Source organism: Pipistrellus kuhlii, unplaced genomic scaffold (genome assembly GCF_014108245.1).
Source record: "Pipistrellus kuhlii isolate mPipKuh1 unplaced genomic scaffold, mPipKuh1.p scaffold_m20_p_5, whole genome shotgun sequence".
In the NCBI taxonomy this organism is placed as follows: domain Eukaryota; kingdom Metazoa; phylum Chordata; class Mammalia; order Chiroptera; family Vespertilionidae; genus Pipistrellus; species Pipistrellus kuhlii.
In genome coordinates this window covers 44,466,078-44,490,220 of record NW_023425551.1, presented here as the reverse complement: position 1 = coordinate 44,490,220, position 24,143 = coordinate 44,466,078, and the positions used below count along the sequence as shown (strand labels likewise).

The window sequence follows — 24,143 nt, the reverse complement described above, 5'->3', positions numbered from 1 at the left end:
TTTTATTAGTACAGATATGCATAGTCCATAGACACAGACAATAGAGTAGTGAAGACATGGGGAGAGTGGTGGCTAGGGGCTGGGAGGAAGAAGATAAGGGGGGGAATGAAAGATATCTGTAATACTATCAACAACAAAAAAATTATATTTAAAAGAATAAATAAATCAGTACACCCATGTTCATAGCAACATTACTCACAATAACTAAAGTGTGGAAGCAATCCTAGTGTCCATTGAGAGATAAATGAAAAAATAAAATGTGATATATATACCAATAGCTTATTACTCTTCCTTCAAAAGGGAAGAAAGTTCTGACATATTCTACAACATAAATAAACCTTGTATACATATGAAATAAGTCACTCACAAAAAGGCAAATACTGTGTGATTTCTCTTATATGAAGTAGCTAGAGTAGTATAAAATCAGAGAAACAGAAAGTAAAATGGTGGTTGCCAAAGGCTGGAGGAAGAATAAAATAGAGAATTATTGTTGAATGGCTATAGAGTGTTAGTTTTGCAAGATGAAAAGTTCTGGAGATGAATGCCTGCAAACATTATGAATGTATTTAATATCACTGAACCATATAGTACTTAAAAATAGTTGAGTGTAAATTTTAGGTTATGTATGTTTTAACACAAGGAAAGAAACTGGCGGGGGAAGGAGGGAGAGAATGAGTTAACATATCGAAGGGTACAGGCCTGGTGCATGAAATTCATGCATGGGGAGGGGGGGCTTATCCCCCTCAGCCCAGCCTGCACCCTCTCCAATCCGGGACATCCCTCTTACAATCCTGAACTGCTGGCTTTTAATTGCTCAGCTGCCTACCTGCCTGGTTGCCCCTAACTGCCCCATCCTGCCAGCCTGATCACCCCTCACTGCCTCTGCGTGCTGGCCTGATCACCCCTAACTGCCCCCTTGCTGCCATCCTGGTCACTCCTAACTGCACCCCCCCCCCCCCCCCCCCCCCCCCCGCCAGCCTGGTCACCCCCCAACACCCCTCTACCAGCCTAGCCTTCCCTCACTGCCCCCTGCCAGCCTAATCGCCCCCAACTGCCCGCCTCTGCTGACCTGGTAGTCTCTCACGGCCCCCCGCTGGCCTGGTTGCCCCACGCAACCTGCTGTTCAGTCTTTTGGTTGTCCCTCATTAACCACCCTGCAGGCCTGGCCATAGGCAGCCACCTTGTGAGGGTATGAGAGTTAATTTGCATATTACATTTTTATTATATATGATACTAGAGGTCCAGTGCACAGATTCGTGTACCAGTGTGGCCCCTCGGCCTGGCCTGTGGGGATCAGGCCAAAACCAGCTTTCCAACATCCCCTGAGGGGTCCCAGATTATGAAAGGGATCAAATCAGGCCGAGGGACCACACCAATACACAATCAGTGCCAGGGAGGGGCTGCAAGAGGGCTCCAGGGAGTGTCCAGCCCATGTCGCCCAGCCCAATCGGTTGGACCCTAGCAACAAGCTAACCTACCAATCAAAGCATCTGCCCCTTAATGGTTAGTGTGTGTCATAGTGACTGGTCAAACAGTTGGATACTTAGCATATCGGGCTTTTATTATATACTAGAGGCCCGGTGCACAAAATTTGTGCATTTGGGGGGTTGGGGGAGCCCCTCAGCCCAGCATGTGCCCTCTGGCAGTATTAGACCTCTTGAGAGATATCCAACTGAAGGCGGGAGCAGGCCTACGCCAGCAGTCGGACATGCCTCTTATAGTCCAGGACCCCCTCGCTCCTTACTGCCTGCCTTCTCACTACTCCTTACCACTTGGCTCACTGCTCCTTAATGCTGCCACTGCACTTGCCAGCCATGAGCCTAGCTTCTAGCTGAGCAGACCTCCCCCTGTGAGAGTACACTGACCAACAGCAGGCAGCTTCTGCATTGAGTATCTGCCCCCTAGTGGTTAGTGTGAGTCATAGTGACTGGTCATTCCACCGTTCAGTCGATTTGCATATTAGCCTTTTATTATATAGGGAGATTATGTCCAAGGCACATAGTAATTACTTAATTAAGGCGAAATATGATTGTTAGTAATACTACAACTACTACTTCATGCAATTCAAAAGAGTTGAACTTACTGATAAAATAAACCCTGGATAAGACAGAAAGGATTAGTTTAAAACCTGGTAGGCAGAAAAGAGAACAACCCTTCTGAATAGATAAGAGAAATACATGTGTGAACACGGACATTCTGAATTGTAGAATAATAAACCAGAGGTAATTCCCAGTAAAGATTACCCATAGTCCACAAACTCAACCATATAAGCATATTTACACAGTAAAAGACAGACAACTACAGTAAGTAGTTAATTTATTTTTCCATGAATCAGTGTAAGCCAAGAAAATTTTGTAAAATCAGAAGCTGCACTATTTGAGTGGGCAATAACTCAAAACAGAGAACTCAAACAATAGAATTTGAATCAGGTGGATCTCTCAATCTGTCTAGGAAACTGTTTCCTAAACACTAGAAAGATAAAAACAAACCTGAGCCTAAAATATTTTAATGTACCGAAACAGCTTCTTAAGATTTACTAACAACAATGATACATATAAATACACAACTTCAAAAGCTATTGGACCATCACTCCAACACACAAGATGGCTGCCCCCATGTGGTCAAAGATCCTGCCCCATGTGGACACGAGATGGCCACCACAAGATGGCCAGCAGGGGAGGGCAGTTGGGAGGGACTAGGCCTGCAAGGGAGGGCAGTTGGGAGTGATCAAGCCTTCAGGGAAGGGCAATTAGGAGTGACCAAGCCAGCAGAGGAGAGAAGTTGGGGACAAACAGGTTGGCAAGTGGGCAGTTAAGACATCAATCAGGCTGGCAGGGGAGTGGTTAGGGGGTGATCAGGCTGGCAGGCAGAAGCAGTTAGAGGCAATCAGGAAGGCAGGAACCAGACGAGCATTTGGGACCCAGCAGTCCTGGATTGTGAGAGGTATGTCCGAATGCCCACTTAGGGTCTAAACAGGCAGTAGGACATCCCTCGAGGAGTCCCAGATTGGAGAGGGTGCAGGCTGGGCTGAGGGACACAAACCCCCTGTGCACAAATTTCATGCACCAGGCCTCTAATCTATATATATAAAAGCCTAAGTGACTATCTGACCGGCTGGTAACTATGACACACAATGACCACCAGGGGGCAGACGCTCAATACACAGGCATGGAAACATGGAACAGACTGATAAATCTCAGAGGGGAAGAGGGAATGGGGAAGGACGGGAAGAGATTAACCAAAGATCTTATAGGCATACTAGAGGCCCGATGCACGGATTCATGCACCGGTGTGGTCCCTCAGGCTGGCCTTCAGGGATCAGGCTGAAACCAGCTCTCTGACATCCCCAGAGGAGTACTGGATTACAAGAGGGTGCAGGCCAGGCCGAGGGACCCCACTGATGCTGTGCACCAGTCCTCTAGTATAACACATTAAAAGCTTAAAACCATTCTTAATAATTCATGAGGAAATAAAATTTAGGTCTTTTTTCAAAAGAAAAGTAATTTAAAATTTAATTTTCTAAATTGTAAGATGTTACTAAAATTTGTCCAAGAAAGCTCACCTGGCCTTGGCCGGGTAGCTCAGTTGGTGAGAGTATCATCCTGATATGCCAAGGTTGCGGGTTTGATACCCAGTCAGGACACAAACAAGCAACCAATGAATGTATAAAATAAGTGGAACAAATCAATGTGTTCTCTTCCTCTCTCTCTCCCTCTCTCTCTCTCTCTCTCTCTCTCTCTCTCTCTCTCTCTCTCTCTCCCTCCCTCCCTCCCTCCCTCCCTCCCTCCCTCCCTCCCCCTCCTCTCCCTCTCCCTCTCTCTCCCTCCCTCCATCCATCCCTTCCTCCAAGATCAATAAATAAATAATTTTTTTTAAATTAAGAAAGCTCACTTGCCAACAAAAATATCAGCAGCAACCATAGAGCTGGGCTGAAAGCTAGAGATGTACTGTACTAACATGGGCTGTCTATAAGATCTTCAAGAAATCAAATTCACAATTTAAAAAAGAACTGTCAAAACTAACTCATTTTTTATTTCTTTACCTAGTTTATAGGTACTAATTTGGGAAGCAAATTACCATTAACATGCAAAAACTGAATATACTTCCAAGAAAATAAAAATACTATATGATATGTAACTTCTTAAAAAGAAAGCATATGGTTTTATAATTTTCTTTTCCAAAATATAATTGGGGCATATACATCAAAATCACTGTTCACCCTGGCTGGTGGCTCAGCTAGGAGTGTCATCCTGTGCACCAAAAGGTTGTGGGTTTGATTCCCGGTTAGGGAACATTACTAGTTAACAGGTACTATCCCTGGCTGGGGTGCATACAGGAGGCAACTAATCAATGTTTCTCTAAATTAATGGAAACATATCCTCAGGTGAGAATTAAAAATAATAACTATTCTTCATATGCAGTACCATGTATAATATTAAATGACTTTTCTACCCTATGAACCCAAATTTCATTATCTAAAACTGAGTTTTTCCATTAGACTCCTTTGCTCCCAGCATAAACCACAGGAAGGAAAAACCTATATAGGTAAAAGAGACCTTCACATTATTCTTTCATACTCTGAGAACACAAGTTTCCAGAAGCAAATAAGACTCTTTTTAGGGACTCTAACATAGCAAAAATCATTTTTACAAAAATAGTTCCAAAATGATATTGCATGGTCATCTACAAATAAAATACTTCATGTGCAATTCCCAAAATAACACATTTACATCACAATTGCTATGTTTTCAATACTGTTGTATACGGATCCCCCTAATCCTTATTAAATTCTTAATAATCCCAAACTAATATTTTGGGATGTATTAGATGTACATACAATACACTAGGAACAACTAGAATCCTGCTTCAGGAAAGCATCTTGAACTGAAGCTGGTCCTCTGCTGCCACCTAGTGAAGTTATAAAATGCCAAGACTAAACCAAAAGTGACTGGAAAAATATTTCAATGATTAATCTGTTTAATAAGTCAGTAAAATATACAGTTCAGAACATGGTCCTTAAAATATCATTGCAGAAAATCTTAAAATATTTAATACACTGGATATTTTCACTTTAAAAAATATGTATTCCCACAAATATATTCTAGAGCATACAGAATACAAGCAATAAATTATAATGAATTATCAGATAAATAATACTCATATGAAATGTTATCTAGGATATACTATCATAAAAGCAAAATTTTCAAAACAATCTAAATTTCCAGCCATACAAGATTTTGTCAAAGTATGGTGCATTATACAAAGGAATATAATGATCCAGTATCCTTTTCCTCCCAATAATATCAAAATCATAACCATGTTGTTGGGGTATTTTATATATATAGAAAGCCACCTGTGGGTTTTAAAAATGTGTCCACAAGTCTCCAAACTCTTCAACATTCTTCCCTTCAAAGAGGTGCAGCTTAATTAATTTCCCTCTCCTTGCATGTGGGCTAGATTTCTCTTACTTCCAACAAATATATATATATATATTATGGCAGAAGTGATTGTAGGTAACTTTCTGAGATGAGACTAAATTAGATTATAAAAAAACTAGTACTTCAAGCTTGGATATCTTAGTGCAGTGATTTTCAACCGTTTTCATCTCATGACACACATAAACTAATTACTAAAATTCTGCAGCACACCTAAAATATGTTTTTTGCCAATCTAACAAAAACAAAAGGGTATAATTTTTATTCATTCACACCAGACGGCTACTGCTGCGTTAGATGTTGACATTTTTTTATTTTTTTTTAATATATTTTTATTGATTTTGTACAGAGAGGAAGGGAGAGAAATAGAGAGTTAGAAACATCGATGAGAAAGAGTCATCGATCAGCTGCCTCTTGCACACCCCCTATTGGGGATGTGCCCGCAACCAAGGTACATGCCCTTGACCAGAATCAAACCCGGGACCCTTCAGTCCCCAAGCTGACGCTCTTGGCAGATGTTGACATTTTTTTATTTAACAATCTAAAGTAAGCATGTCAAAACTCAAAGGTTAACAAGGGCCAAATAAATAAGGTTCAAGTTTATGTGGGTCACAAAAAACAAAAGCATCAACTTTCATAAAAACACAGGTTTATTTCGATAGAGACATGCTGAATACAAAGGACTGAAATAAATTAGTAATTGTTAACATAAAATAGTATGACATTTTAACAAAATTAATATTTTTTCTTGAACATTAACTTACCAGACACTGAATAACTGCACAAATAAGCATACGCAAGTAAACCTATATTTTCTTGTTCTCTGAAAGCAAAATATTTCCTATTGCACACACCAAACAAGTCAGTCCAAAACTAATGATGTGGCAATTGGCTGCTAAAATATTCGCGGCTAGTATTAGTAGAGAGAAATGGTGCACCTGTGCATAAGGTACATAAGGAAAATGAATGCAACACGATTGTATTGCATTCATAGTAATCAGTCATTAGCAAACATTGTAGTTCGTTATTAATAATTATGTATAAGAGGATATTGTAATAATTAAGTTACAAAATATTTATTAAAATGTTTCTTACATACCGTTATATTGACTGGGCCACAAAAATATTCATTGTGGACCGCATGCGACCTATGGGCTGGCAGTCTGACATGCTTAATCTAAAGGTAAAGCGGTCAGAGCCCCTGAGTAGTCAATATTGCATATTTTAAAAATTCGTGCAACACACCGTTTGAAAATCACTCAGAATATCTACTTTTTCTAATCATATGCTCTGGGGGAAGCTGGCTACCATGTGCTGGGGACACTCAGGTAGCTATGGGGACCCACTTAAAACCCCAAGAGTTAGGGATTTTAAGCTGGAGACCTTTGAGATTCAACATATGCAGAAAACAGCCCTCTCAGAGCTTCTCTTATCTAAGAGCAGAAATTTAGGAAATGAGGCTGTCATAAATCTCCTTTTGGGGGCAGTTTCACTCCCAGGAAGGAGATTAAGAGTGAAATTATCTTAAATCTCCTCTCTGGATTACGGCCATGAAGAAGAAGAAAAAAAAAAAGACCATTAGCATCAGTATAAACAAACAGTATCATAAACATTCTTATCTCCCCTATGTTACCCCAAAACCCATTTGTCTTTCCTAATAAAAATCATTGTTCTACATGTATTAAACACCAAATTATTCAAGAAAAAAATTATCTTACATATATAATATTTTAACATATGTAACGTTATATTTAAAATTGTTTTTGAGATATTAACATTTATTGCATGTCACACTGTTAAGATTGTTTTTCCTGAAAAATAATTTTTTAAAGATTATGTTACAATCTGAAAAAGAAAATCTTTGTTCTTCTCATAGAAGCTTTTTCTCCCCACCTTTACCCCTAGTTAGTAGATATATAAGCCCCTAACTTCAGCCATTTAGTAAGCTACTTCTTTTGTGCTGCTTACTCTGCTACTACTTGTATAATTGAAGCAATTATTTTATTTTCTGGATTCTGGCTCCTCAAATGTCTCCATAAAAACTCTAAGTCACCCTAGAACAGTATAAAAGTTAAATTTTTTTTTCAGCTTTGAGCAGTGACAGTATCATACACAGCCAATGAGGTTTATCCAAGGCACAGATATTGCTAATTTAAAAAAAAAAAACAAAAAAAAAACCACCAAATATTTTCAGGTATAATTTTATGCAGTAGTGAGTTTTTAAATATTAGATATGATGCTATAGCTATAATTAATATTTACCAGTAAAATAAGATAGGAAGTAAGTATATTTAATATCAATATTCAGTCAAAGTTTTTATGTTATATATCATAAGAAGCTATTTGCTTTGAAAAATAGAGCTAAATAGAAATTTATATTTGCTTTGATCTTTTCCCTCATGTGGAACTGAAAAACAACTAAGTGAACAAGTCTAAATTAAAGTAGTATATGCAGTACTTAATTGATCATAATTTGATTTACTCATTCTGTTCCTAAGTGCATAAAAAACACAGTTTGGATTTTGTACTCCACTGAAAATTATTCCAGAGACATCTGAAACCTCTTTAATATTCCACTCAATATGTAAGACTTTTCTAGTCTAGCGTCTCATTACCTTATCCACCCTATTCCTGTCTGAACATTCAGCTCCAGTCATTAGAATAAGCATCTGCTGCAAACATTATTAATGAGATACATATCAAAGGATCCAAGTAAGCTATTAACTACCTGAACATTATATAAATCAAGCACCCTGTTATAACGAAGGCATGGGGCATGATTTAATGAGAGGAGGGGAAAGGCTTAATTTACCTCTTAAATTTATGTATTTAGTAAATTACTTAAATTATAAAAAAAAACTTGTCAAAGCACCAGGAATTAGCAATAACTTACAATCATAGGGGAGGCCGGGGGAAGGTCAATGGGGGAAAAAAGGACACATATACTACTATTTGTAGTACTTTAAACAATAAAGTAATATTTTAAAAAATAATAAATTTTAAAAATAAAAATAACTTACAATCAATGAGGAAAAGACATTTCAACATTTTAATTTACTGAAGTATTTTTTTAAATGTCTTATATTAAGCTTATGTTTTCCTACCTTAAGCTCACTTTTACATTTTCTTATAAAGAAAAATCATTTGAGATGTAAAGATAGTCTTTAAGGAGAATGTTTTTGATTAACTTTATAAGTTGACAAGCTGTCATATTTTGTAAGTTGACAAACTATGACCCAAGGGTCAAATCTGACCTGCTACCTGTTTTTGTAAATAAAGTTTTATTAGAACACAGTTTTGCTCTTTTGTTTATATAAGAGCAGCAGGATATAGCTGTTTGTGTATTACAATGGCAGCACTGAATAGTTGAGACAGAGACCACCTGGCCCACAAAATCTAAAATATTTACTATCTGTCCCTTAGAGAAGACATATGCTGAACCCTGGATTAGACAAAAAACATAAAGCTGGAGATTCTGTCTTCAGCATTCCTAATCCATTCATTATCTGACATAGAGCTGGAGGTAACAAGTTTTCAATATAATTTCTAGATGAATGAACAAAAGAGATTCCCAGACCAAAATTCAGGAGGAATAAATCTGTCTACAATTCTCTCCAAGAAGCATAATACAAATATGTCTTGCTTACTTAAACAGATGTGTTATAAAATCTGACTATAACGTAGATTTTACCCCACTCTTTCTCCACTTAAAGAAGTAGGTAATAAACCCATCTGTTAAGAAATATTAGCCCTAGCTGGATTGGCTCAGTGGATAGAGCATTGGCCTGAAGACTGAAGGGTCCCAGGTTCAATTCCGGTCAAGAGTACATGCTTGTATTGCAGGCTTGATCCCCAGTGTGGGGTGTGCAGGAGGCAGCCAATCAATGATTCTCTCTCATCATTGATGTTTCTATATCTCTTTACCTCTTCCTTCCTCTCTGAAATCAATAAAAATATATGTTAAAAAAAAAAAAGACACTGTTACTAAGTATCTAATTAAAATATACATCTCAACAAAACTCAACTTAGGTCGATCCTTACTACCAATTTAATAGATTCTGAAATTATAACCCTAAAAGTTAAAATATAATATTATTTCAACATTCTGAAAATAAGCAATGAAGTTAATTTTTATTTATTCTTCAAAAATACATATGCCCAGGAAAGAGGGCATAAAGAGGCAAGTCATTCATATTCTATATATCTGAATCTTTTATTGTATCTATCCATGCTTATAGATTCATCCATGTAGAATGAATACTCCTAGAAGAACATAAGGCAAACTTAAATTTTTAATTTTATTTCTCTATACTGTTTGAATTTTTTATCATTAGTTTTAGAATTTTTATCATTAGTTTTTTTGAAGCTAGTTCACTTGTAAAGTAACTTCAAAATACTGTAAACAGCCCAGCCAGTGTGTCTCAGTGGTTGAGCATCAACCCATGCACCCAAGAGGTCACTGGTTCACTTCCTGGTCAGGGCACATGTCTGGGTTGCAGACTCAATCCTCAAGTAGGAGGCATACAGGAGACAGCCAATCAATGTTTCTCTCTCATTGATGTTTCTATATCTCTCCCTCTCCCTTCCTCTTCTCTAAAAAAGATCAATAAAAAATATAAATGAATAAGTTAATACTGTGAACAAATGAACATCTAATATGTAAATATGTAAAAAATATATGTAAGACATATTTGAACTCACTACACCAAGCATTAATATTGAAACAAAAACTATATTCAAAAGAATAAAGTCTCAATACCACAATGATAGCTAAATATTATGAAGTTGAAGAGAAAGACTTTCCAACAAAGACAAATGAAATCAAAGAAAGTACAATGACATATTCCCAACTGATAAAAATAAAATATAATTACTAAAAAGCATATCATGTTGAAATATCATTATATTAATTATTATTATAATCAAGTTGTATCTGCCCTTCTCCATATCTCCGTATGTATCTTTTTTTTTAGTCCTCACCTGAGGATATTTTTCCATTATTTTTAGAGAGAGTGGGAGGTATTGAGAAAGACAGAGAAAGAGAAAAATATCGATGTGACAGAGAGACATCAACCCTGGGTCAATGACCAAATTGGCCAGGGCCATATGAATCCTTTAAGGTCACCACAAATTAAATGTAGATGAAGAAAGAATAATACAAAAAGTATAACTGCCACTTTGACATTCAAAAACTGCTCATAAAAATTAAATGTAATCTATATCATCTTCAAACATCTAAAAATTAAAATATAAAAGCAGAATCTTAAAGATATATCTACATTCCCCTTTTTATTGCAGCATGATTCACAATAACAAAGACATGAAAACAACCCAAATGTCCATCAACCAATGAACAAAGAAGATATGATATACAGCACCCCCCCTTTATCCAGGGGGGATTAGGTTCCAAGAACCCCTGTGGATGTCTGAAACCACAAATACTACTAAACCCTATATGTACTATGTTTTCCCCCTCTATATATATATACCTATTATACAAGTTAATTTATAAATTAGACAGACATTAACAATAAATTTTAATAAGATAGATAAATATGGTATATCACTTACATATGAAATTTAAAAAAGCCAAAATCATAGAAACAGATACTAATATGATGGCTACCATAGGCTGAAAGGGGGATGGAAATGGAGAGATGTTGGTAAAATTCCAGTCGTGAGACAAATAAGTTCTGGTGATCTCATATACAGCATGGTGGTTATAGTTTCTAATACTGTATTATACAGTTGCTAAAACAGTAAATCTTAAATTTTCTCACCACAAAAAAGAAATGGTGATCATGTTAAGTGGCGGAGGGGTCAGCTAATGCTGTGACAGTAATCATTTTGCAATATATAAGTATATCAAATCAACATATTGTATACTTTAAATTACCCAAGATATGTCCATTATACCTCAATAAAGCTGGGAGAAAAATTAAAATATATGTGCATTCCTAATTATTATAAAACATTTTTCCCTGTTATGAAAAAGTTAATAAAACTCCTATATTGATATCTGAAAAATAATTTTTCAACTATCAATAACCAACTGCTAAATAAAGACTTATTAGACACATATAGATATCAAAGCTATAAAAATATGGGTTATAAAAACAGTAAGAAAAAGTTAAATATTATTGAGGAAGCACAAAACTTATACTAATATTTTAAAATAATATTAGTATAATATTTTAAAATATTAAAATATTAGTATATGAAATTCCTATATAAAATATAGGAACATGAAATTTGAAACTAAGCTTTGTTGTAAGAATACAACCTGAGGAGTGTATAAACTACAAAAAGAATTAGCAAGGATTAAAAGAAAATGAAAAACCTATTCAAAGAAACAAAATATAGAATAAATCAGGAAGATCGGGTAATATTTAGATTATAAACTGACAGCACTTCTGCTAATTTTGTTTTGTTTTGTTTTGTTTTTGTTAATCCTCAACCGAGGACATTATTCCACTGACTTTTAGAGGGGAAGGGAGAGGGAGAGGGAGAGAAGGAGAGAGGGAGAGAGGGAGAGAAAGGAAGAGGGAGAGAGGGAGAGAGGGAGAGAGGGAGAGAGGGAGAGAGGGAGAGAGGGAGAGAGGGAGAGAGGGAGAGAGGGAGAGAGAGAGAGAGAGAGAGAGAGAGAGAGAGAGAGAGAGAGAGAGAGAGAGAGAGAGAGAGGCAGGCACATCAATTTGAGAGAAGCATTGATTGGCTGTCCCCTGGCACATGCCCCAAACCGGACCAGGGTTCAAGCCCTCAACTGAAGTACGTGACCAGAAATGAGCCCAGACCCCTTCAATCCTTTGGCTGATGCTCTATCCACTGGGCCAAATCAGCTAGAGCACATCTTTTAATTTTGGGGATCCCAGGAACCATTAAAAACAAGGTAGTGTACACAAGATATACCAAATAGCACAATATTATCAAGGGAAAAAAACACTTTCAAACTTAAATTTGGTAGAGATTTATGTTTAACAGAACTCTAAAAGCAAAAATTTAGCAGAATGAGAATATTACATAGCTAAGAATACTAGCAAAAGAAAAACTGCAAAATTTGAAACATGCCTTATTTTGTTGTTCGATTCAGAAATTCACATTCCCCAGCATGGAAACCTCCTCTAACAACAAAGCAATTTTTTTCAAGCTTTAGGGCTATCTGTATGACTGTTTTTAGAAGTAGAACTTACCGAGTACCATCTGCTTTCCAGCTCACTTTATACGGATTCTGCTCCAAAAGTCTAATATTTTGCTTGTCCATGGAAACAGGCTGTGCCCCAGGAAACCCAGACCTTAAAGAAGAATATTTTATTATTCTCACTGGTATCCATAGAAGGCACTACGTGTCTGAAACCAACCTCACGGAGCACACGTTTACACAATGTTCTCCCTATCAGGAGATTAATGTCAATGGGAAAAATATTAGATTTCACAAGAATGCTAACAAAAGGCTATCAATTTCTTGACATTTTAGAACGTAAGTTATCAAGATTCTAATTACTACAACTATACCTATTGGGCTAATTTTTAAATATTAATATACATGATCTAAATAGTAAAACAGGTATGTTTACAAGTCTTTTAAATCACTAAGAAGTTTTAATCTTGCTTTAGATATTCTACATTATTCTAGACCCCATATTGTTCCATCATGACATTGCCAGCTTGGCATAACTCTGCAGGGTTGGCAAGTTTCTCCCCCAAGAGATGCCCAGAAGTGACAAAACTGCAGAAATGTAGATCAAGATTAAAGGACTCTGGCAAGGGTTTAACACAACACTAAAATCAATATTACTTTATCATCATTTTCATCTTTTATTTAAAATTATTTTTAGGTGATTAATCTATATGTACCAGACAAAAAGTTACTTATATCAGGAATTTTTAGGTTGATAATCCTGATTAAGCATTTTCCAGCTGTATTATAATTTTTGGCCTCAGACATCAACGATCAACAGAAATGTTCACAGACCAAGATCAGAGAGCAAGAGTTAAGAGTAGTGACCTCTCTCCTGAATCCTTTCCCATGAAACACCTGATAAATAATTTCAAGAGAAACCAAGACGATGGCATATGTAAATACCTAAACCGTTGCCTCAAAAAACAATTTTAAAACTATAACTAAAAGACAAAACAGACACCATCCAGAACCACAGGAAAGCTGGCTGAGTGGAAATACTACCACTAGAAGGAAAGAGAAGCCGAACCTGGTTTGGCTCATTGGATAGAGCATCGGCCTGCAGACTGAAGGATCCCGGGTTGGATTCTGGTCAAAGGGCATGTGCCTTGGTTGCGGGCACATCCCCGATGTGGGGTGTGCAGGAGGCAGCTGATCGATGATTCTCTCTCATCGATATTTCTAACTCTCTAGTCCTCTCTCTTCCTCTCTGTAAAAAAAAAATCAATAAAAATATTTTTTAAAAAGAGGAAAGCACATTGAGACTCAGAGGGCTGAGGTGCAGAGACGCACGTGCACACTTGCATGCGTGCGGAGAGGACAGACAGCTGAGTGCACAGGCGGCTAAGTGCTTGGCTGGCTTTCTAAAGTGGGAGGGAGACAAAACTCCCAAATGCACTAAACTCCAGTCCCGGGCAAGACTCTGGGGAACCAGATTAATTCTGGGGCATCTGGGTTGTCAGGAAAAGAGAAAGTGCACTGAGACTCAGGAGCTGTGGAAGGCAGAGGTCCGGAGGCACGCGCGCAGAGAGGACTGACTGCTTAGTGCATGGGTGGCTAAGTGCGCACCTGGCTTTCTATTTTTTTTTTTTTTAATATATTTTATTGGTTTTTTACAGAGAGGAAGAAAGAGGGATAGAGAGTTAGAAACATCAATGAGAGAGAATCATTGATCAGCTGTCTCTTGCACACCCTCTATTGGGGATGTGCCCGCAACCAAGGTACATGCCCTTGACCGGAATCGAACCTGAGACCTTTCAGTCTGCAGGCTGACGCTCTATCCACTGAGCCAAACCAAACCGGCCGCACCAGGCTTTCTAAAGTGGGAGGGAGACAAAAGCTCCCAACTACGCTAAACTCCAGTTCCAGGCAAATTTCTAGGAACCCAGACTCATTCAGGGGGAAAAACTGTACTGTCTGGCAGCAGGCAAAACTCGAGGGCAGCTTTGTCTCAGAGATGCTTACAGCGATTACAGAGGGACACTGAGACCCAGGGCCTCATAAGACAGGGCTGACGGGAAGCCAAGGCTGTTGGCTTAGCCCTGAAACTCCGCCCCATCCAAGCTGAGCATAGAGGCTTTGCAATTTTACAAGTTTTGTCCCATAAGGGTATCTCCAGCACAGAAGTTCTCCCAGCATGGACACAGCTGATCCTCACAGCCAATTGACCTGGAGGTCAATTCCTCCCAGTGATACCAACAATAACCAAGACTTAACTACAACAAGGCTGTACACACAGTCCACAAAGAGGTGCACCAAGGATGTCCACCTCAGATAACTGGGAAGACTGAGCCACTGTGCCCTATAGGACACCTACCACACAAAGCTACTCCACCAACTCAGGGAAGCAGCCGAAATGCGAGGCAAAGAAACAGATCACAAATGAAAGAAATGAAGGAAAACAAACGGCTGGATATAGAGTTCAAAACCACGGTTATAAGGTTTTTCAAGAATTTCCTAGAAAAGGCCATTAAATTTAGCGAGACCCTCAAAAATATGAAAAAGGACCAACTAGAAATTAAGCATAGACTGACTGAAATAAAAAATATTATACAGAGACATAACAGCAGACTAGAGGAACACAAGAATCAAGTCAAAGATTTGAAATACAAAGAAGCAAAAAACATTCATCTTGAAAGCAAAAAGAAAAAAAAAGAATCCAAAAATATGAAGATAGTGTAAGGAGCCTCTGGGCCAACCTCAAGCATACCAACATCCAAATTATGGGGGTGCCAGAAGGAGAGTAAGATACTGAAAACCTATTTGAAGAAATAATGACTGAAAACTTCCCCCCACTTGGTGAAAGAAATAGACCTACAAGTCCAGGAAGCGCACAGAACCCCAAACAAAAGGAATCCAAAGAGAACCACATTAAGACACATCATAATTAAAATGCCAAGAGCAAAAGACAAAGAGAGAATATTAAAGTCAGCAAGAGAAAAACAGTTAATTACCTACAAAAGAGCACCCATATGATTGTCAGCTGATTTCTCAACAGAAACTATGCAGGCCAAAAGGGAGTGACAAGAAATATTCAAAGTGATGAATAGCAAGAACCTACAACTAAGATTACTCTACCCAGCAAAGCTATCATTCAGAATTGAAGGTGAGATAAAGAGCTTCATAGACCTACAACTAAGATTACTCTACCCAGCAAAGCTATCATTCAGAATTGAAGGTGAGATAAAGAGCTTCATAAATAAGAAATAGCTAAAGGAATTCATCACCACCAAACCAGTATTATATGAAATGCTGAAAGGTATTCTTTAAGAAGAAGAAGAAAATGGTAAAGATAAAATTTATGAACAACAAATACATTATCTATCAATAAGTGAATCTAAAAATCAAGTGAATAAAAAACCTTATGAACAGAATAAACTGGTGAATATAATAAGAATCAAGGGCATAGAAAGGGAGTGGACTGACAATTCTCAGGGGGAAAAGGGTGTGGGGCATTCAGGAAATGACTGGGGAAAAAGCGTACACCTATGGATGAGAACAATGGGTGGGGGGAGGTAAAGGCAGAGTGTGGGGTGGAAACCAGGTGGAGGGGAGCTATGGGGAGAAAAAAGAGAAACAATTGTAATAATCTGAACAATAAAGATTTATTAAATTAAAAAATAAAATAAAATAAAGTAATTTCAAGTCATGGTAGGGGGCAGAACATATTTAAAGCTGATTCTCCCAGGAAAATTAAAATATGGGCAGAGTCAATTTTTATCTCTTCTCCCTTAATACAATAAGGGCAACCCAAACATTAATCTGCAATAGTAGATTCAAACATACAAAACATTTTATACTAAAAAAAGACAAAAACATTTTATACTAGAGAGTGACAATAGTAACTTTCTAATCCTTTAGGAAAACATGTGAGTCAACTAATTTTTGACTGAACTGTCTATTACACTGCTTGTCTTGAGAAAAATTTAAATTTTTGTAAGCAGTCTATGTAAACATACAAATTTCAAGAAGCAAATCAACTAAGTTAATGTTTGCTTCAATGGTGTTGTAAAGTAATAAATTTTATTTAAAACAGTAAAATATGTATTACCCTTCCCAGCCACAGAATTGACGACACTTCTGCTGTACTTCTCCTAACTTCGGTTGAGTTGTTACTTGAGTTACACCTTTAACCGTTATACCTTCCAAGAAAATAGCACCCTAAAAATAAAAGGAAAATGTTTTATTAGAGTTCAAATATATTTACGAAGGTTAGACTGAAAAATAATTTTATAAAGCATTAGTAAATTCTGACTAGATATTTAGTTGGAATTTCATAATACTTTGCAAAGAAATAGTAAATTCTCAGTCTAATGTGATCTTTGGTTTACCTAAGAAACAAAAACAGGATGAATTTATGTAACAAACTTTCCTTATACGAAAGGCAGAGTCATGGCTACCAAGAATCTTTATAAATAACTAGAATAAAATAAACTCTCAGATATAGTAAAAGAAGCACAGTCAACATTCCATTTTCATAAATCTCATGAAGATTCTCATAAATCTGACAAAGAAAAAGGTAAAGACCATAATATTTTTATTCATTACCAGTTTTAACCGTTCTTTTCTCCTCTTGCCAAAGGAGGCACTTGACCCAGGTTCTGGTTCCTTCTTTACATCATCTTCCTCATCTTCCTCTTCTTCATCCTCAAAACACCAATCTGGCAATACAGGTGGGGCTGGTGCTTCCTCTATATCCCCATAGCGACGAAAAAGTTCTTTCAAATAATCACCCTTATAAATTCCTGGTGGTCTCGCTTGAGCAAAAGTGGCAACTGCTGCTTCAATACTATGGAAAACAAATACCATGCAATTTCCTCACTATTCTCCACTTATACAGATTTTTCAAAACCTACCTATAACAATAAAACCATACCATGCTAATTAGATCAGACATCCTTCCGGATATCCTCCAGAAGACCTTCCGGACAAAGCCAGGGCTGCGAGGGATGCCTGGGTCCCAGGTGCCAGATGGAAGCTGATGATGGCAGCCGGGGGAAGGAAGGCCTATTCTTGCATAAATTTCGTGCCTCTAGTTTATTATATTTAAGGCACCACCGATTTATAATGGACAAATCAGTCCCTCTCTTAAGGCACTCAATCTATTAAGGGACAATTCATTCTGAAACAGTCTGAACATAAGGTACATAGATAATTCCTAACTCTAGAAGTAAATTGCATTGAGTGTATAGAAAAGGCCTGCATCAAGTCTGTGAAGAATTTAAACAAAGCTTTAAAGGTTGAGGTCTCTGACTGAAGTCTTAAGGAAAAATGTCAAAGAAATTTGAATAGCAGTATCAATAAAAGTAAAAAGTATGCTGGTTTTTCAGGAACTTTCAGCAAACCCAGGTAATCCGAGCATAGGTCATCAGAGAAAGGTTAAGCCTAGGCTGAATCTGACAAGATTCTGGTGTAGAGTAGTAATTTTAAACCCATGTGCCGTAAAAATTTTTAAAACATGCAAATACCTATTTAGTCAGGACAATGATATCTTTTCACTTGGATTATTAAATTTTAAAAAGTGACAACAGCCAACACAATAGCCATTCAACGTGAATGATTCAAAATTATTCCTGTCTTTTTCTCAGAAGGGAAAAAATGTATTTTTTGATGTGCTGCAGAATTTTAGTCATTAGTTTGTGTGTTATGAGATGATCGCTAGTGTAGAACATCTGAAAGACCAGAAAGGCTGCCCTACAAGTGCATGCAGAAGAGAACACTAAAGATGCATGACAGGGAAATAAAACAGACAATCTGACGTGTACGTCTGCTGATTATATTCAGTGAAGGACCTACTGTGTGGAAGGCTTTATAAACAAAATAATAACCCTTAATCAGTAAATGAGGAAATTCAGTTGTTAATATCCCATCTCTCAGGAATTTTTGAGTAACTAAAAGTTCTAATTTCTCACAATTTTAAAAGGTATTTCACTAATAACGGGTGCTCAATAAAAACATGTTGGCTGGTTTAATAAAGTAACACTGTCCCAAAAATAACTTCTCTACATAATCTTATAAGTGTATCCTAGTACTTAATAGCTATAAAAAGGTACTATTAAATTTTATTTAAAAAAAAAAAAAACAGCAGGAACTTCCAAAAATGAATATGAACACAAATAAGAAAATACATAGAATACGGGGTCCATGAGCACTCAACTAAAGTGCTATTTAGTAGAAAAACACCAATGAATGGTATTCTAAAGATTAACTGAACTAAAATGAAAACAAATTCAAATTACATTAATCATGACTTCACCAAAAATTTGACAATATAAAGTGCTAAAAAAAAAAAAAAAAAAAAAAAATGAGCCCAGTCAGTGTGGCTCAGTTGGCTAAGCAATGTCCCAGGCACTAAGAGGTTGCTGGTTCCATTCCTGGTCAGGGCACATGCCCAGGTTGCAGGCTCAACCCCTAGTAGGGAGCATGCAGGAGGCAGCCGACTGATGTTTCTTTTCAATGTTTCTAATTCTCTCTCCCTCTCCTTTCCTTTCTCTCTAAAAATATCAATAAATAACGTATTTTTTTTAAAATCAATGAAATTTTTTTATCCATTACTAAATATGTCTCCTCCCATATATATTACAAGAAACATATACCTCCAATCCATTTTCTCCACCAAAAAGGCACATATGAGAAAACCGGTACGATTGAAGCCATGGGTACAATGAACACCTAGAAAATAAAGTAGCATTGTTTTAAAATTAAAATCACTTCAGAGACCACATTTTACTTTAATATTTCAATCTGCAATCAAAACATTTCAATTTTTGTAAAATAACTACATTTTTAAAAACTCAGCCCTCTCTTATAATTATTACTAACTTGTCTGTTGAAGTTGCTTAGAATCTAATTTATAACACTAGCTAGAAGTTTAAGTGTTATATATAGATTTATTATAAGTTATTGATTAATTGCAAATTATCTCTAAGATCTAAAAACTTCTCTTAACACCAAAAATTGTAAGCATTTTAAATAAGGAGGTATTTTCATCAAGCACACAACTCTAAGGGGACAGACACACACACACACACACACACACACACACACACGACTGAATACAGAAAATAACTATAGATATACACTAAAAATAAAACTACTTTGAAGTTCTCTAGAAACCATCTGACTATATCTTTATATTACTTTATAATCTTTCAAGAAAACTTTTAGAAGAAAACATGAGAAAAAACATGTTTTCTTTTCCTTAAGCCTTTTTTCAGGACATATTTGAGATCAGTGATCTTACCTCTATGTTCTGAAAATGAGCTTCATAAATTCTAAAAATAATTAATTTTTAAATCATTTTAACTACTTTGAAAGTGTAATAACATTGATGGGTGTTACCAACATTACAACTTTACTGCCAGGGTTAATTCACTCTCCTGCAAACCTCATTCCTGTAATTTCTGTTTAATGGTAGGCTATCCAGACATTTAAGATTATGTCTTCCATTTTTTAAAATATATTTTTATTGATTTTAGAGAGGAAGGGAGAGGGAAAGAGAGATAGAAACATCAATGGTAAGAAATAATCATTGATTGGTTGCCTCCTGCACACCCCCTACTGGGTATCAAACCTGCAACCAGGGCATGTGCCCTGACCAGGAGTCAAATTGTGACTTTCTGGTTCATAGATCGATGCTCAATCACCGAGTCACAACAACCAAGCTATGTCTTTCTTTTTTTTCTTTTCTTTTTTTTTATATTTTATTGATTTTTTTTTTACAGAGAGGAAGGGAGAGGAATAGAAAGTCAGAAACATCTGTGAGAGAGAAATATCGATCAGCCACCTCTTGAACAACCCTACTGGGGATGTGCCCCCTACCGGGGATGTGCCCGCAACCAAGGTACATGCCCTTGACCGGAATCGAACCCAGGATCCTTGAGTCCACAGGCCAACGCTCTATCCACTGAGCCAAACCGGTTTTGGCTATCTCTTTCTTTTTAATGTTACCTTTTACAAACTACTCTCCATGTATACAAAGCATCCTGTGACTTAGTCAATGGCCCTGGTGGGGTAGCTCAGTTGGTTGGAATGTCATCCTGTACACCAAAAGATTCCTGGTTTAATTCCTGGTCAGGACCCATACAGGAGGCAATCGGTCTGTTTCTCTCATATCTATTGTCCTTTCTCTCTTCCTCTTTCTAAAAATCAATGAAAACATATCCTTGAATGAGAAATTTTTTTAAAAGTTAGTCAATACACAATGCTCAATAAACAAGGATACAAAGAAACTGAAGACAATAGGAGAAATTTGTACAAATGTAAATTTATTAATCAAATTAGCACATACAGCAAACTTTAAATGAATGAGAATGGCTAGAGCATGGAATAGGATAAGAAAGTAATCCCAAATGCAGTTGGAGACAGCAAGAGGATCAAAATCCTGAAGAAATTTTTGCATCATACTAAAGAAATAATAAGGGCAATGGGGCAATATTAAAGAATTTTTAGCATGGCAATAAAATTATCAAGTTTCAGATAATCCACTCCAATGGTAGCTCAACAGAAGATATAGAGAAAGCAACAATGAAGTAAGAAAACCAATAAGGAAGCCATCTCAGTAGTTAATGTGTGAGACAAGGTCTGAGTTACAAAGGTCATAGTGATATGGATAAGGAGGAAAGGCAGACTGAAGACACATTTAAGGTAGAATCTGCATTCTGAGAGATAAATGACTGTCAATATTGAGAGAAAAGATTTTAAAGGAGTCTTTGTTTCCTGACTTCGGTGACTAATTGGGCAGTGGTACCATTTACTAGGTTAGGAAGTACAGGAGTTACATCATCCTACAGCCAAGGCAATGAGTAAGTACATACAGTTGGGCATGATGTGGTTAAGGTTCATATGGGACTAAGGAATATTTGTAAATAATGGTAAAGAGCTTCACAGAGAGGTCTGGTTAGAGCTGTACATTCAAAAATAAGCAATATATAGTCAACTATGGAAGATTGCTAAGAAGATGTATAAGAGAAGAAAATTAAGGATTAAATATGAGGAAAACCAACCTTTCAAGAATAAGTGTGGGGTGGGGAGGAACCATAAACAAAGACCAAAAATTAACTGTTATGGTGTCAGAAAACAAAGAAAAAAGGAAGATTCAAGACATTAGAGCTTGGTGGTTTATTTTTTTTTTAATATATTTTATTGATTTTGTACAGAGAGGAAGGGAGAGAGATAGAGAGTCAGAAACATCGATGAGAGAGAGTCATGGATCAGCTGCCTCTTGCACACCCCCTACTGGGGATATGCCCGCAACCAAGGTACATGCCCTTGACCGGAATCGAACCCGGAACCCTTCAGTCCCAAGCCAATGCTCTATCCATTGAGCCAAACCGGTCTCGGCAGAGCTTGGTGGTTTAAATGTCACATAATGCTTAGAACTCAAAGTCATGACTTAAGAGTGCAGAGGCAGGCCGAAGCCATTTTGGCTAAGTGGTAGAGCATCGGTCTGTGGACTCAAAGGTCCCAGGTTCGATTCCGATCAAGGGCATGTACGTTGGTTGCGGGCACATCACCGGTAGGGGGTGTGCAAGAGGCAGCTGGTCGATGTTTCTCTCTCATCGACATTTCTAGCTCTCTATATTTTCATGCACCTATATTTTCATGCACCTGGCCTCTAGTTTAATATGAGAGGCTTTAATATGTTTACAAGCTGAAAGGACCTAGTTATGTTACAGAGGTTGACAATATAGAGAACAAGGTCATAACTAAAATGAAGTTTCTGAAGGAAAAAAATAAAGAGATCAGCCCTGAATAGAAAAAGCACCCCCTTAGAAGTAAATGGCTATAATGAAATTCTATAAATTCCATCATCCTCCACTGCTTTATAAGAGAGGGGAATTCAAAAAAGTTACAATAACATTAGCTGTAAAAAGACTTTTATTCAATATATATCTTAACCCAACATGTAAATTTCCCTTCTGCTTTATATTTCAGACCAGTTTAAGCAGCAAACATTCTAACTTGAGGTATGTTCTCATCTAAACCACGACTGTTTTTGCACCTAACTTTTACTCAAGCAAGACTAAATATTTTTTTTATGAACAGGAAATATAAGAATAATTGCCAATTAAATGATTAAGTCATGTGACTATATAATTTAAGAAAGTACAATTGCTCTTTTAATATTCTTTATTGTGAAAATACATATAAAGTTTAAGTGTTACTGACAAATCTCTACCCCTAAAAAAGGAAGATTATGCATTTAATGTAAAATAATTCCATTATTTGAGTATGCTACAAGCTTAGTCTGATATGTCTTCAATGTTAAAAAGATTTTATCCCTGGCTGGGTTGCTCAGTTGCTTGGAGCATTGTCCCATGCAACAAAAGGTTGCAGGTTCAATTTCCTAGTCAGGCATGTTGGAGAGGCAATTGGCAGATGTTTCTCTCTCACACTGATGTTTCTCTATCTCTTCCTATCTATCTCTACAAGTCAATGAAAACATCCTCGATTGAGGATTTTAAAAAAGAATTCTTTTTTCCTCAGTTCATTATGAGAGTAGGTCCATCTAGTGGCAAGTAAAAAGCACAGTTTAAAATATAAAGATTAGCTCACTGTTAACTATTTCAAATTAACTTCTTATTCAATTTGTCTTCATTTTCTAGGTAAGCTAAGAATAATGAAATAAATGTATAGAGCATTTCCAAAATTATTAACACTAATCTACATAATAAGGGAAAACTGTGTGCATGTTTTTTTTAATCAAATCAAGAGAAGAAACAATCTCCCCAACAAAAGGAGAAAAAGAATATACGTAGTGGATATATAACTATAAATTAGAAAGAGGTAACTTATAAAGGGCTAGTGGCAATATATCTTTAAATAAAGCCTGATCTCAACATACACCATTTCCTCTCTATCTCAACAGTAAAATACTGTAAATTATTTTTTTAGGATCAAAAAACCTTACACCATTCACAAAAATAAATTCAAAATGGAGACAGGACTTAAACATCAGATGGGAAACCATAAAAATACTAGAAGCATCCATAGGCAGCAAAATCTCAGACGTATGCCAAAAGAACTTCTTCACCGATACTGCCCCTAGGGCAATGGAAGCTAAAGAGAAAATAAACAAATGGGACTTCATCAAAATAAAAAGCTTTTTTACAGCAAAAGAAACCATCAACAAAACAAGAAAGCCCACGGTGTGGGAGAACATATTTGCAAATAATACCACTGATAAAGGTTTAATCTCCAACATTTACAGACAGCTTATACAAATAAATAAAAGGAAGATGAATGATCCAATTAAAAAATGGGCAATGGACCTAAATAGAATATTTTCAAAAGAAGACAGAAGGAGCCGAGACTGGTTTGGCTCAATGGATAGAGCGTCGGCTTGGGGACTGAAGGGTCCCGGGTTCGATTCCGGTCAAGGGCATGTACCTTGGTTGCAGGCATATCCCCAGAAGGGGGTGTGCAAGAGGCAGCTGATCGATGACTCTCTCTCATCGATGTTTCTAACTCTCTATCTCTCTCCCTTCCTCTCTGTACAAAATCAATAAAATATATTAAAAAAAAAAAAA

General features: G+C 36.8%; 1 protein-coding gene across 7 annotated transcripts in view; it reads right to left on the bottom strand.

Annotated features, from left to right (window-relative positions):
- Window positions 1–24,143, bottom strand: part of RNGTT (RNA guanylyltransferase and 5'-phosphatase) — a 180,140-nt gene that overhangs the window by 136,538 nt on the left and 19,459 nt on the right. For 6 of the 7 annotated variants that reach the window (XM_036413355.2, XM_036413359.2, XM_036413357.2 and 3 more), the window contains 4 exons: window positions 19,209–19,284; window positions 17,161–17,401; window positions 16,664–16,773; window positions 12,626–12,727 (listed from right to left, as the gene is read on the bottom strand). In XM_036413355.2, the coding sequence (XP_036269248.1) occupies window positions 12,626–12,727; window positions 16,664–16,773; window positions 17,161–17,401; window positions 19,209–19,284 (529 nt within the window). The remainder of the gene's footprint in view (window positions 1–12,625; window positions 12,728–16,663; window positions 16,774–17,160; window positions 17,402–19,208; window positions 19,285–24,143) is intronic. The other variant, XM_045572575.1, reaches the window with a different exon arrangement.